This window comes from Gopherus flavomarginatus, chromosome 1, assembly GCF_025201925.1.
Source record: "Gopherus flavomarginatus isolate rGopFla2 chromosome 1, rGopFla2.mat.asm, whole genome shotgun sequence".
Lineage (NCBI taxonomy): Eukaryota > Metazoa > Chordata > Testudines > Testudinidae > Gopherus > Gopherus flavomarginatus.
In genome coordinates, this window is record NC_066617.1 from 330367735 (window position 1) to 330382826 (window position 15092).

The window sequence follows — 15092 nt, forward strand, 5'->3', positions numbered from 1 at the left end:
GTATCTTGAAGGCTTGTCTTCAAATGTAACTGTCCAGTTTGGAAGTTCAGCCAGTGACATGAAGAAAGACCCATGAACCCTGAAGATTTTCTCTTTTTCCCCACACCCAAAATAGCGATCAGGGTAAAGAAGGAGCCCCAGGAATGAAAACACAGATGAGGGAGTCCCTCCTGAAGCAGCAGTCTGGAAGTGAATGAGTGAAAGAGATAGTGTGGGTGGGGGGAGTTCTCTCTTTCTTTCCCTCTTACTCTGATCTTTGACATAGCTATTTAAAAATTAAATTTAAGACTATCACATGCTGATTGTAGAATGAATTTATCTCCTCACCACAATCCACACGTGGGATTTACTTTGGCTAAAATACCCTAAAATTCACAGTAGTGTATGTGAAGGAACAATATCCCAGGATTAGGGAGATCTGGAACATAACAGGAGCAGAACTCATTTAAAGTAATTTTCTCACCAGGAAATACTCCTTAATGCTACAGAGCTGGACTTTTTTATGATTAAGTGGCCAGTCATCCTTTCCTTGGGTTGTTTCGCTTGACAGAACCACCACATACATCCTTCAAAGACTGCATTTCTGCAGAGGTTTTCTATTGGTTTGTGCCAGATACCACTGTGGAGGCCATTTTTTCCCTAGTACAATATTTGTCCAAGAAAATCTTGACTACATAACTATTGGGCAGCGATTAAGTGTTTTTTTAACTTAATGCAGATAAACAACTTCTACTATACCGTAATAAAGAAAAGTATAAATGTTACTTTAAGTGTTCCAAATAAAGTCAAGTCTAAGTTTAGATGAGGGAAATTAAAAGCTTTAACACACACCAGTACATTACTTTAATGATCATGAATATACTCATCATGAATATACACCAATGATCAATCTTAGAAATTCATCTCTAAGTGAGTCCTCAAAATAACAGAACATAATTAACATAAATAAGTCACAAAGTAGGACGAAAAGGGAATAATATTACCAGAAATTACTGTAAATATTGTTGGGATGCCCTAAAGTTCACATTTATGTTGATCTAAAAGAAAATGTGAATATCTGTAGAAAATTATATTTTACATGTAAAGCATATATATTTTTTATGCAGAAGTTCTTACCTAAGCGGTTTAAAAGCCTCTGCTCTGACAAGTGGTGTCTCCACAGAGTGTTCAAAAATGGCCCCTTCTGGCCCTGAAAGACAGGAAAATATATCATGGAAAATGTAAGAAAATTGTACACTGATTTGCACACCATTCCAGTATCATAAATTAAATTTCCATACATTAATATCAAGGCAGATATATTAAAAATATGTTTAAAGTTCTGAGTCCAATACCGGAAGAAGAAAAAAAAAACAAAGTGAAGAGTACAAATACAAATCCCCAAAATGAATACAAAATCCTCTTGAAATACACAAATAAATTATTGAGATAGTTACAACAGTGACCCCTTCATATTCAAATAGCTGAGTAGGATTTAAATGTGAGATTTGCATTAAAATTAATAACAGCTGCATAACTAAAGCCCCACAAGTCGTTTAAAAATGTTTAAGTCTTATACAATACCACACAAAAAAAAAAGATTCAGAGTTTGGACTGACATTTCTTCTCAGGTATTGCAGCATACTGTATAGTAACCAGTAAATAACATCATCAATTATTTAGACTTTCCTATCTTTAGACTAAATTGGTGAGTAAAGCACAGACTTTCAGCATTAAGAAAAAAGACAGGGCAACACCAATTTTGACCATAAATTTAACCATTTAAACTGTAGTGACAGACATTTATTATAACTTGTGAATGATAATCATCAGAGTAACATGAGTTCAAGACAGTAATCCCTGAATATTAATCTCATATTTCTGCATTGCTCTAACAAAAACAATCTGGTGGCAGAGACAAAAAAGAAAGGTTACTCACCTTGTGCAGTAACTGGAATTCTTCGAGATGTGTGCCCCTGTGGGTGCTCAACTTTAGGTGGCAGTGGGTCCCAGTGCCATTGATCAGAGACTTATGGTAGCAATGTCTGCAGGGGTCGCATGTGCGCAGTAGGTGTCTCATGGTGTCGTTGGTGCCGTGTGTACAGGGCCGGCTCTACAGTTTTCGCCGCCCCGAGCAGCGCGCCAAATTGCTACCACCAGCAGCGGGGACAGTCCGTGTGCCCTTAGGATGGCAGGCGCGTTTCCGTGGAGCCGGCAATTCGGCAGCAGCGTCTATGTTTAGCTGAAGCCACTGCAGACAGCTAAACATAGAAGCTGCCGCTGAATTGCCGCCACCGCGGAAACACGCCTGCAGCAGCAATTCGGCAGGCTGCTTGGGAGCAAAACAACAGGGACTGCCACCCCTTGCAGAATGCCGCCCCAAGCACCAGCTTGGAATGCTGGTGCCTGGAGCCGGCCCTGCGTGTGTAGCTCATGCCTGACCCAAGCCCTCCAGTTCCTTCTCTACCACAGAATCCTCAATGCAAATTCTGAAGTAGAATGGAGGAGGGCGAGTAGTGGAGCACCCACAGGGACACACATCTCAAAGAACTCCCATTATTGCACAAGGTGGGTAAGCTTTCCTTCTTCAAATAGTGTCCCTGCAGATGCTTCACTTTAGGTGACTGTAGAGCAGTGCCCCTCTGAAGGCTGGGGGGACTTTGGGTTCATTTGAGTCACTGAAGTAAGTACTGTGAGGCCCACTATGGCATCAGCCCTGGAGTCCTGTGTGACTGCATAGTGTTTTGTGAATGTGTGGACAGAGGCCCAAATCGCTGCCTTACAGATCTCTAGTATTGAAACATTATTAAGGGACACTATTGAGGTTGAAATGGACCTAGTAGAATGTGCTCTAATGTGCTCTGGTGGTTGTATTCCGGATATGGTAGCATGTTTGAATGCATGTGGAAATCCATTTGGATAATCTCTGATTGGATATAGCATCGTCTTTCAAGCGCTCGGTAGGAGAGATGAAAAGTCTAGAGGATTTCCTGAAAGGTTTGGTTCTTTCAAGGTAGAATGATAGTGTCCTTCAAATGCCTGGAGTGTGTTCGTCAGCTTCCGTTGGAGTACCATGAGGCTTAGGGTGGAATGTTGGTAGGTGAATAGATTGGTTCATGTGAAATGCTGAGGTTACTTTCAGTAAGAATTTAGGGCGTGGACATAGTATGACCTTGTCCTTGAAGAATGTTGTGCATGGAGGATCTGCTATGAGCACCCCATATCTCTCACCCTTCTGGATGAGGTAATGGCAACCAGGAATGCTACTTTCATCAATAAGTGGAGTAATGAGCAGGTGGCTAATGGTTTGAATGATGGTCTGGCAAGGCATTTCACTACCAGGTTGAGGTCCCATGTTGGCGTAAGTCATCACACGTCTGGGTAAACATTTAAGAGACCCCCGAGGATGCATTTTGTAGTTGAGTGTGCAAACGTTGAAGTTCCATTGAGCTGTCCATGGAATGCTGAAATGGCCACAAGATGGACTCTGATTGAGCTCATTGTTAAGCCAGTGCTTTTCAGCTCCAATAGGTATTCTAAGATTAATGATAGTGGTGCTGAATCACTCATCAAGTGTCTTCCTTGACACTAGGTGAAGAACCTCTTCCATTTATGAAGGTAGGTATATCTTGTAGTCAGTTTCCTGCTATTTAATAACATGTGTTTAACTTGTTCCGAGCAGGTTATTTCATCATGGTGGAACCATTCAGGAACCATGCCTGTAGGTGGAGTATTTCCAGGTTCAGGTGAAGAGTGTGACCACTGTGTTGAGACAGCAGATCTGCAAGGTGAGGGAGAGCTCGCGTGGTGCATATCGCCATGCATAACAAATAAGGATACCATGCCTGGGATGGGCTCCACCAGATTAGAAATTTGCCCCAAATACACAATATAATGAGCAAGTCAATGATGTCCATACTGGATTGATCGCAGCCCAGGTTAATAATGACCGTGCCATCTGTCTCCCACCAGGGCAGACATGACAAGTATACTACTGGTATAACCTCAACAAAGAGGAAGAGATAACATCAGCATAGCCACATGGAATGTTAAGGACAGTGAGACAAACAGGTAGGTTGAAAAAACTCATGTATGAAATGGAACAGTACACCTGGCACCTCCTAGGAATCTCTGAAGTCAGATGGAAGAACTTTGGAGAGAAGGCCATGTACTCTATTACAGTGCCCAATGTCCAGCAGGCTTATTTCCATCTGTCTAAAGGCAGTACCATTTAGTATCACAGTGGTACAAGTCTATGCCCCTCTAACAGACTATGATGATGAGCAAATTGAAGATTTTTACAATCAGCTCCAAAACATCATTGATAAGGTACACAAGAAAGATATCCTGATTGTACAGGGAAAATGGAATGCTAAATTGGGTACTGACACACAGGCAGACTGGTGAGATTATTGTGGCCCTTTCTGTAATGCGGTAACCAATGAGAGAGGATTGAGACTTTTGGAGTTTGCCAGCTATAACAATCTGGTTCAGGGACTTGGCAGTGAGGCTGAACCTGAACCTGACCCTGACACAGCACAAGGGCCATGCCTGCCACAGAAACACCCCAGGGCCCTGCCCCTTTTGTGCCAGGCACACCAGATGTGGGCAGGGAAGCTCAGCCTGGCAGCAGAATCCAAGTGCAGAGTGACTTAGTTTGGGGGGATCCAGATGGGGGTAAGAGGGTTCTGTCGGGTGGGGGGTAAGAGGGTTCTGTGTAGGGCAGTCTGGGTGCAGGCAGGTGAGTGGGGTATCTGGATGCATAGGGAGGTTCCAGGTCCAGGGGCAATGGGAGTCTGCAGGGCAGACCAAGTGAAAGTGTTGGAGGTCAGCAGGGGGTGGGTCTGGGTGCAAGGGAGGTTTAGTTCATCTGGGTGGGAGTCTAGGTGTAGGTGTTGGGGCTCAGTGGGGAAGGTGTCTTGAGGGGGCTCATTGGGGTGGTACAGATGCAGGGGAGGTGGGGATTGTCAGGGTGAGGGTTTGATGGGCCTGCTTAACAAGGGAGCCCCAGCTGCTCCCAAGGGGATCTGCATGCTGGGCCCCCACTTCCCCATCTGTCATGGAGTCCCTGGGCGATGCTCTGAAATTGCTCCCCACAAAGCCAGTCAGGACTTTGGGGAGGCTCCTCTCCCTTGGAGCAGACTTTTTCAGGGCAAGAAGCTCACACGTCTTCACCTTCTGGGTCTCTCCTTGGAGCATTCAGCATCCTCTGCCCCGCTGTGCGCTTCCCACAGCGAGTCCACCCCAGCAGGGTCCTGGGGAAGCCACAGGGTCCTGCACCCCTACTTTGCAGTCAGACGTGACTCTCAGCCAGCCAGTAAAATAGAGGTTTATTCGATGACAGGAACACAGTCTAAAACAGAGCTGGTAGGTACCGCGAACCGGACCCCTCGGCCGGGTCCATTCTGGGGAGCCGTGAGCCAGAGCCCCACATCTGCACTTCACTCCTCCTCCCCAGCCAGCTCTAGACTCCCAAAACCCCTCCAGCCCCACCTCCTTTCCCAGGCCAGGAGGTCACCTGACCTCTTTGTTCTCCCACACCTTTAGCATCCCCTTGCAGGGGGGAAGGGCCTGGCCATCAGTTGCTAGGTGACAGAGGGTCGGCCAGGAACTGAGGCCCCCTCACAGTATTCAGCGGGAACATTAAGAACATTCCTAGTTCGTCACACCATCCTCTTCTCTTCCCCATGCCATGCCCCTTCTCCACCACTCCATCTCCTCCCCATTCCTCCCCACTGCCTCTTCTCCCTGCCCCCGCTTCCCCTATCCCCTTCTCTTCCCCATCCCATGCCCCTTCCCCACTGCTCCATCTCCTCTTCATCCTACCCTCTTCCTTCCCCACTGTCTCTTTCCCTCTGCCCCCACTTCCCCCTGCCCCCGCTTCTCCTATCCCCTTCTCTACTCCATCCCATGCCCCTTCCCCACCGCTCCAGCTCCTCTCCATCCTACCCCCTTTCTTCCTCGCTGCCTCGTTCCCCTGCCCTACCCTACCGTGGGCACTTGTACAAAATGAAGGATGGCTCCCAGCACACAGAAGGGAGTTCAACCAGCACTAGGACCCAGAAGGCATGTCTAGCTGCAAAGTCCAGGGAGCTGAGCAGCACCTTCTTTTTTCAGCTGGGCTGCGCAGCTCTGCATTCACAGAAATGGCTGGAAGGAAGAGGCAGGAAGCAGAGGCAGGAAGCAGTGGGGTGGACCTTGCACCCCATGTGGTTCCCACCCCTCCCCTCTATTTGGGGTGCAATGCCCCCAAACTATGCCATGAACATTCCCAATCACATCCCCTGTTCCTCCTTCACTTTATGCAGGGAAACAAAGAACACTGTAGGAGGGGACCTGAGCTGTTTTCATTCTCCCTGGGGACCAGGAGTACCCCACACAGACCCCCACTGCCCAGTGCCATCCCCAGAGACCACTACCCCACCCTGCCTGCCCCCCTGCCACACTCACCAGTCCGCTGGGCGGGGGCTACTTTCCTTGCCTGGGCTGAGCCAGCATCACAGCTGGGGCCGGTCAGAGATCAGAGTGGGAGGGGCCTGCCTGAGTGGGCTCCCTCAGAACCCCCTTGCCTGGGGCCAGGATGAGCCCTGCCCCACATGCTGGCCAAGAATGACCTGGCCCTTGCACTGGTCCCAGGCAGCTCAGCCCTGGGAGGTGGTGGAGAGAGCAAGACCGCCCAGAGACAGAGCCGTGCTGGGGAGCAGGTCAGGCAGACCCCTGTGGGACGTGACCCCCAAGAGTCCCCCAGTCCAGCTGGCAGAGAAGCGAATGGGTGAAGGGGACGGGACAGGGCAGGGATACCTGGGCTTGCCGGACAGCCGAGAGGAATATGGGGGAGGGGCTGGAGAGGAGAGGAGCCAGCCTGCGGTGGCCCCTCGGCTGGCAATGCAAGTGAAGTGCAGCGCCTCGCCAGCTGATGGGCCCCTGTTGAGCATGAGCCTAGTGCCATTGTAAACCCAGTACTGGTGACATCAGAAGAGAACTTAAGAGAGATAAGAAGAGCACTGAGGGAGCTGATAAATACAGAGTGATTGGCAAAAGAACAAGAAAGGAATGAAGGTGGCCAAGGAGATATGGATTGAAAAACAATGTTCTAAAACTGACCAGTGTATCAATAATAAAATTAGCAAACGAGCCTTCCACGTTGTAAAATATCTGATGAAGGAAAGATGGACCAAAGCTAACGCAATTCAAGACAAAGAAGGGAACAGTCTTACAGAAGAAAGGGACATCATCAATAGGTGGACAAAATACTGCTCTGATCTATACAACCACCAAACAAATGGAGATCTTAGTGCCTTAGATAGCCCAGATTCAACAGAGGAGGATGACTTTCCAATACTACGTGAAGAAGTGGAGACAGCTGTGAAATCACTCAAGAATAGAAAGGCTAGAGGTATTGACAACATCCCAGCCAAACTGATGAAATTCGAAGGAGAAATAGGTTTCAGAGTAGCAGCCGTGTTAGTCTGTATCCACAAAAAGATCAGGAGTACTTGTGGCACTTTAGAGACTAACAAATTTATTTGACATAAGCTTTTGTGGGCTACAGCCCACTTCATCAGATGCATGCAGTGGAAAATACAGTAGGAAGATATATATATATATATACACAGAGAACATGAAACAATGGTTGTTAACATACACACTCTAACAAGAGTGATCAGTTAAGGTGAGCTATTACCAGCAGGAGAGAAAAAAAACTTTTTGTAGTGGTAATCAAAATGGTCCATTTGCAACACTTGACAGGAAGGTATGAGGAACAGTGTGTGTGTGGGGGGGATAAACATGGGGAAATAGTGATGTTGAAAGTCATATTGAACAGACTGAAGCCACAAGCAGACAGTATCATCATTGAAGAACAGGCTAGCTTTCGTGCTGGAAGAAGTACCACAGAACAGATTTTCAACTTTTATGTTCTATGTGAGAAGTACTTACAACACCATCGGGACATCTACCACGACTTTGTTGACTTCAGGAAGGCATTTGACAGTATGGCACGAAGCTCTCTGGGCAACCATGAAGAAGTACAATGTTGGTCATAAGCTTATTCTTATCATTAAACAACTATATGCCAAGACCAGTAGTGCAGTTCTCATCAATGGCACAACAGGAGAATGGTTTCGCAGCACTGTTGGAGTCTGGCAAGGCTGCCCTCTTTCACCCACACTGTTCAACATCTACTTGGGGCACATGATGACTGATGCTCTAGAAGATCTCATATGCACAGCCAGCATTTGGGGACGAACAATCTCAAATCTTCTGTTCGCTGATGACATTGATCGCCTGGCAGGCAGCGAAGAAAAGGAAAGAATTGGATGAAATCTCTGCAAAATATAGCATGGAAATCAGTGCAGAGAAAACCAAGCTGATGACAAACAAATGTGATGGGATCAGCTCACATATCACCGTCAGTGGACAAGAGATGGAGACAGTGAAATAGTTCAAGTATTTGGGAGCAATCATCACTGATGAAGGATCCAAGGCAGAAATTCGGGCAAGAGCCATACAAACAACAGCAGCAGTGGCAAAGTTAAAGCCAATTTAGAGGAATAAGAACATCTCCCTGGAATCCAAACTGAAACTGCTGCATGCATTGATCATCTCAATTTTTCTGTATGCATGCGAGACATGGACCCTCACGACCGAACTTGAAAAGAAAATACAGGTAGTAGAGATGAGATGTTTCCATAAAATCCTGAGCATCTCCTACTTTGACCATGTCACTAATGAAGAGGTCCACAACATCATCACCCAATGCGCTGGGTCATATGAGGGCCTCCTGTCAAGGTTCCTTCCCCACTCTGAACTTTAGGGTACAAATGTGGGGACCTGCATGGACACTTCTAAGCTTAATTACTAGCTTAGATCTGGTACACTGCCACCATCCAGAATTTCAGTGTCTGGAGCACTTTCTGTCCCCCCAAAACTTTCCCGTCCCTGGGTTGCCTTGAGGGACTTCACCAATTCCCTGGTGAACACAGATCCAAACCCTTGGATCTTAAAACAAGGAGAAATTAACCATTTTCCCTCCTTTCCCCCCACCAATCCCTGGTGAGTCCAGATCCAATCCCCTTGGATCTTAAAACAAGGAAAAATCAATCAAGTTCTTAAAAAGAAAGCTTTTAATTAAAGAAAGAAAAGTAAAAACTCATCTCTGTAAAATCAAGATGGAAAATACTTTACAGGGTAATCAGATTCATATAGCCCAGAGGAACCCCCTCTAGCCTTAGGTTCAAAGTTACAGCAAACAGAGGTAAAATCCTCTCAGCAAAAAAGGAACATTTACAAGTTGAGAAAACAAAAATGAGACTAACATGCCTTGTCTGGCTATTACTTACAAGTTTGAAACATGAGAGACTGATTCAGAAAGATTTGGAGAGCCTGGATAGATGTCTGGTCCCTCTTAGTCCCAAGAGCGAACAACCCCCAAAACAAAGAGCACAAACAAAAGACTTCCCTCCACCAAGATTTGAAAGTATCTTGTCCCCTCATTGGTCCTCTGGTCAGGTGTCAGCCAGGTTTACTGAGCTTCTTAACCCTTTACAGGTAAAAGAGACATTAACCCTTAACTATTTGTTTATGACACCTCCGGATGACTGTGAAGAAGCGCAAGATGAAGTGGTAGAGCCATGTAACAAGATCATCTTGCCTATCCAAGATCATCCTCTAAAGGACAGCACTGGGGAAGAGAAGAAGAGATGGATTGACAACAGAAAAGAGTAGACAGGAATGGACTTCGCGGAGACTCAAGCACTGACACACAATCGTCAGGAGTAGAGACAATTGGTTGATTGCTCATCAGTGTTAGTGCCCCAATGACCAATGCGGGAGTGATGATGATGATGATGATGATGATGAAGAAGAAGAATAAGGTATATAAGAGATGCAAAGAGAAGAGAAGTTGGGTCACTATATTGTGCGTAAAGATACAGTATTACAAAATATTCTTGACGTGTTTTTTAAGCCTGAAACTATCTCATGTGTCCACAGCTTACTCAACGTTCTACACAAAACTGATAACATTTTCTTTAATGAACAAGTAATACTTAAAAAAAGAGCTTATTTTTAAAATTGTTATAGTGGGTTTGATTTTCCTCTCACTTATACAACTTTTTTTATACTGGAACAATTTCACTGATTTTAATGGAAATACTCCTGATTTGCAGTGATGTGAAAGGGAATCAAGCCTTATATGTCTATATAATACCAATGAAACTGCACAGTTATCTTTGCTAACTAGAAGATTAAAAAGGAGTAGAATACATATTTTAACATAATTATTTCAATGAATGACTGATTCTGATTTTGTGCACAGATAGATCTTTTCAAAATCAATTAACAATTGTCCAGTCTTTCATATCTTTGCTAAATATGCTTTTTTTTTTAAATTTGGTGTCCTTTGAGCATATAATAATCATTTGAGGTGGTTCCCTGGTTAAATAAAGTTGTAATTTCAATTACTGGTAAGTTAAAAAGCAAAAAATCTTAAGATATAATGCTGAGCAAAAAACATAATTTATGAACACATTTTAACTTAAATTTGTTTTAGAAGTGCTAATTGTACACTGACTACTACTGTTATATTTTTATACAGTGGAATAACTTGCCTTGATCTATTAAAATTAAGACCTCAAGATTTTAGAGTACTAATAATGAAAGCAAGATAAATATGACAGTGGTAATTAGGTTCTAAAATGTGGAAACTGAAATTGAATGTAAGTTACGTGGCAACATCAGTATTTTCTTTGATCAATTATTCCAGTTAAAATCCAGAACAACTAAACTTTAATATGTACATATTAAAGCAAGTTAGACCTGGAAAATGTTGTTAGTGGCTACAGATAATGTAACTACTAGTTTACAATGGAGCACAGTAAAATGTCTTTATGTATGCTATCAAATAAAAGCATAGCAACTACTGTTCTGTATTAATGTTAATGATGTGCAGAACTATTCAAACATGATCTGATAACGTCCAAGGCAAATTTGTCTTTTAGTAAGTGACATTTTAAATGCACTATACTTAATAAAGTGCTATGGTGTAAATATCAAAGGCAAGATGAAATAAAAGCATGCTGTCACTTTGAAAGAAGGTATTAAAAAATCACTATTTTACAGCAGAACTTGGCAAAAGTTCCATTTAGAATTCTCAGTCTAAATGGTTACACAAATAAGACTATGCAGGATTCCTTCAGTCTTAGTTTACCAATTACCATGTGTACTTAAAATAAGAAATAGATGAGAAAAACAGCTTAGGCACAACGTCTATTACCTACAGGAGCTAGTTTAGGGTGAAGTTTATGCAAACCTCATTATAACGATAATGACATTCCTAACCCATCAATGAAATTTATTGATAAAGGTCAGAACATTTTCAAATTTTCCCTTTCCTAATGAGGTAAAGATAGAACTTGCATTAACATGCACATGGTTTAATGTAAATGTTATTTTAGCTGAACTCTGTGTGGTTTTGTTTTAGTTATATGTGGAAACACATTTTTCAGGCATTTCTTAAATGTCTATTACGAACCTGTGATTCGAAGTTTATCTGTACCAACTACAACTTCATTTTCATCCACTGTAAAAAGTGGCTTGCCATCTACGGAGTTGATCTGAAATTGCTGACCATGGACTTCTACCATTTTAGGACCTGAAAAGCATATTTGACAAGATAAATAATTATTAAGTGAACTTTCATCATGATTCCTGTCTTGTACTCTATGTCAGCCATGTAACACCAGGTTCAAAATCCACTCTTATTGACTTTGTGAGTCATCGAAAGGCATTTAGGAATTGTGAAGTGCTTAGATACTATGGTGATGGGGGACATATAAAGGATCTTTGATCATTACAAGTGTAATATTGCTTCCTTAATTAACAAAAATAGTGATGACTTATTGATATGTTTGCAACATCCTCATTATTAGGGAGAATAAGCTCTTCTATAAAACAATCCCTCATCTGTTTACATATCAAGTACAGTTTTGGCCCCACATTTTACAAATTTTGCCTATCATGTTGTTCTTAAATTACATAAAATTAGTTGAAAAATATTTTCAGATTTTATTAAAATGCCAAAAAATCATCCAGCAGACTGTCCATCCTATCAACACAATAAACTGAGTCAAAGCAGAGGGTTTGTCTGGCATTCTCTGGCCTGAAATGTAGATTGCCAGTTGTGAATCTATTTCGGGTTGGCTGATTGTTGAAGAGAATGACTCCTGTCAAGATCAAAGGGTGGTTGTGTTTTTCTTCTTCAAAATGGCAACTACCCATCTTAACAGACTCACAGATTCCTGAATCACTAAAACATCGTATTTTATTTTGCTCTCCAATAGTTGCTTTGTGGGCAAGCCTGTAACAATCTAGACAATTTCCATCCCTATCCCCATTCAGGCCAATTCCTTATAATTCCCATTCCATACACTTTTAGAAATGTAAGGCTGGAAGGGATCTAGAGGGGTCATCTAGTTCTAGTCCATTCCTCTATACAGGACCAAGTATATCAAGACTGTACCTCACAGATGTTTGTCTAACCCATTCTTAAAAGCCTCCACTGAGGGAGATTCCACAACTTCCATTGATAGCTTATTTCAGTACTTAATTAGCCTTACAGTTGGAAAGCTTTTCCCAATATCTAGCATAAATTTCCCTTGCTGTAGATTAAACTCATTATTTCTTGTCCTAAACTCAATAGCCATGCAGAAGAGTTGATTACCATCCTTTTGATAATAGTGTTATCAGTCTTTTCTCAAGATTAAACATGTCTAGTTCTTTCAACTTTTCCTTGGCCCATGTTTTCTAAGCCTTTTATCATTTTTGTTTTTGTCCTCAGGACTTTCTCCAATTTGTCTTTCTTGAAGCGTGTTGCCCAAAACTGGACGGACTATTCCAGCTGAGACTTCACCAGTGCTGAGTAGAGTGCAACAATTACCTTATGTGTCTTACATAAGACACTGTGTTAATACACTTCACAAAGGTATTAGCCTTTTATGCAACTGCATCACATCTTGGCTTTTATTCAACTTGTGATCCATTGTAACCTCCAGATCCTTTTCAGCAGTATTACTGCTTATCCAATTATTCCCCATTTTGTAGTTGTGCACTGATTTTTAACTTCCTAAGTGTAGCACTTTGCACTAGTCTTTACATAATTTCATCTGTTGATTACAGACCAATTCTCCAATTTATCAAGGTCAATATGAATTCTAATCCTGTCCTCTAAAGTGCTTGGAACCCCTCCCAACTTGGTGTCATCTGCAAAATTTATAAGCATAATCTCCATTACTGAAAATACTGAAAAGCACTTGTCCCAGGACAGACTTGTGCAGCACTCCACTAGATACATACTCATTCACTTTCATCAGGCTGGGGCTGTGAGTTGGGATGTAGGAGGGGATGCAGGATGTAGGCTCTGGGAGAGAGTTTGGGTGCGGGCTCCGGGATGGGGGTTGGAATGTGGGCTCCGGCCAGGCAATACTTACCTCAGGCGGCTCCCAAAGCAACCGACACATCTCTCAGGCAGCGGCTCCTCGGTGGGGGAAGGCAGGTGGTCTCTGTGCGCTGCCCCTGCCCACAGGCACAGCCCCCATAGCTCCCATTGCCCCCCATCCCAGAGGCCGCAGGGATGTGCTGGCTGCTTCTGGGAGCAGTGAGGAGACAGGGCAGGTAGGGAGCCTGCCTTAGCCCCGCTGCACCACCAGACGTTTAGCACCTAAAATCTCCCAGTTTGGCTTCAGTAGCCTTCAGGAGATAGAGGGAGGGGGAGACGTTGATCAATGGGGTTCACAGACCCCCTGAAATATCCTCAGGGACCCTCAGGTGTTGGCAGACTCCAGTTTGAGAAATGCTGCACTAGTCCAATAATCATGTCAAAGAAGGAAATTAGGTTGGTTTGGTATGATTTGTTCTTGACAAATCCATGCTGGCTATTCCTTATAACCCTCTTATCCTCTAAGTGCTTATAAACTGATTGTTTAATAATTTGTGCTATTATCTTTCCAGGTGTCAAAGTTAAGCTGACTGGTCTATAAGTCCCCAGTTCCATCCTTCTCCTCTTTTTGAAAATACGTACTATGTTTGCCCTTCTCCAGTCCTCTGTAAACTCACTCATCATCTGAGTTCTTGAAGACAATTACTAATGATTCTGTGATTGCTTCAGCTATTTCCTTAAGTAGCCTGAAGGTGAGTTTCATCAGACTCTACTGACTTAGATACAACTACTTTATCTAGGTATTCTTTAACCTGTTCTTTTCTTATTCTGGCTTGTGTTCCTTCCCTCGTTAATATTAATTGGGATAAACTATTTGGTTCAGCGAAGATTGAACCAAAATAGGCATTAAACATCTCAGCCTTCTTTGGGTTGTCCATTATTAGTTCTTCCCTGCCAATTATTATGCCTACACTTTCCTAACCTGATGAATTTAATAGGCTCATGGAGGACTATTAACTTTAAATGTCTATGTGATATGTTTGATGGCAAAGTTCAGTACTCATGTGTAGGACAACAAAGAAAAGGAAAAGTATCTTAGATTCCCTTTTTGCCTACCTTCAGTTGAGATATTTCATAGAATTACATATATGTGAAATGGATATTGGTCTGTTTCTCACCCCCTACATATCTATTCTGAACATCCCGTTGCTTCATAAAAATCTGTTATCTTCCACATACTAATTCTTAAATGAAACATGTATGCTGTAGACGTTAGACATAAGGTTAGAATGATGTCATGGGAAAATATTTATGAACAACAATACAATAAGATGTAAAGGCAATTCCTAAAATCTCTATGATGACTGATGCAAAAGAAACATATTACAAAAAATTCATATAATTTGTAAATTGCTTCACTGCTCAGAAACAAACTATTGCCTTTGGATAGTATCTGAAATGTGAAACACAAGTAGCAGACTGGACCCACTGTTGTTGGTTACACTCAAGAATTGCAGTTGTTTTAGTATTCCATTCTCATCCGACATTAATTCTGCTTGGGAATTTGTTGGTACTAAGGCCTCAGTTCTGTAATGTGTTGCACCAGGTGGATCTCTGCATCCACATGAAGTCCTATTGATTTCAATCAGGGCTCTGTACAGGAGCTTCACATGAGCAG

The 15092-nt window shown here is 43.0% G+C and overlaps 1 protein-coding gene across 5 annotated transcripts in view; it reads right to left on the reverse strand.

Annotated features, from left to right (window-relative positions):
* The window catches only part of SGCG (sarcoglycan gamma), a 186140-nt gene that overhangs the window by 42381 nt on the left and 128667 nt on the right, over window positions 1-15092 (reverse strand). For 4 of the 5 annotated variants that reach the window (XM_050937304.1, XM_050937307.1, XM_050937308.1 and 1 more), the window contains exons 5-6: window positions 11513-11632; window positions 1117-1189 (exon numbers count right to left, since the gene is read on the reverse strand). In XM_050937304.1, the coding sequence (XP_050793261.1) occupies window positions 1117-1189; window positions 11513-11632 (193 nt within the window). The remainder of the gene's footprint in view (window positions 1-1116; window positions 1190-11512; window positions 11633-15092) is intronic. The other variant, XM_050937309.1, reaches the window with a different exon arrangement.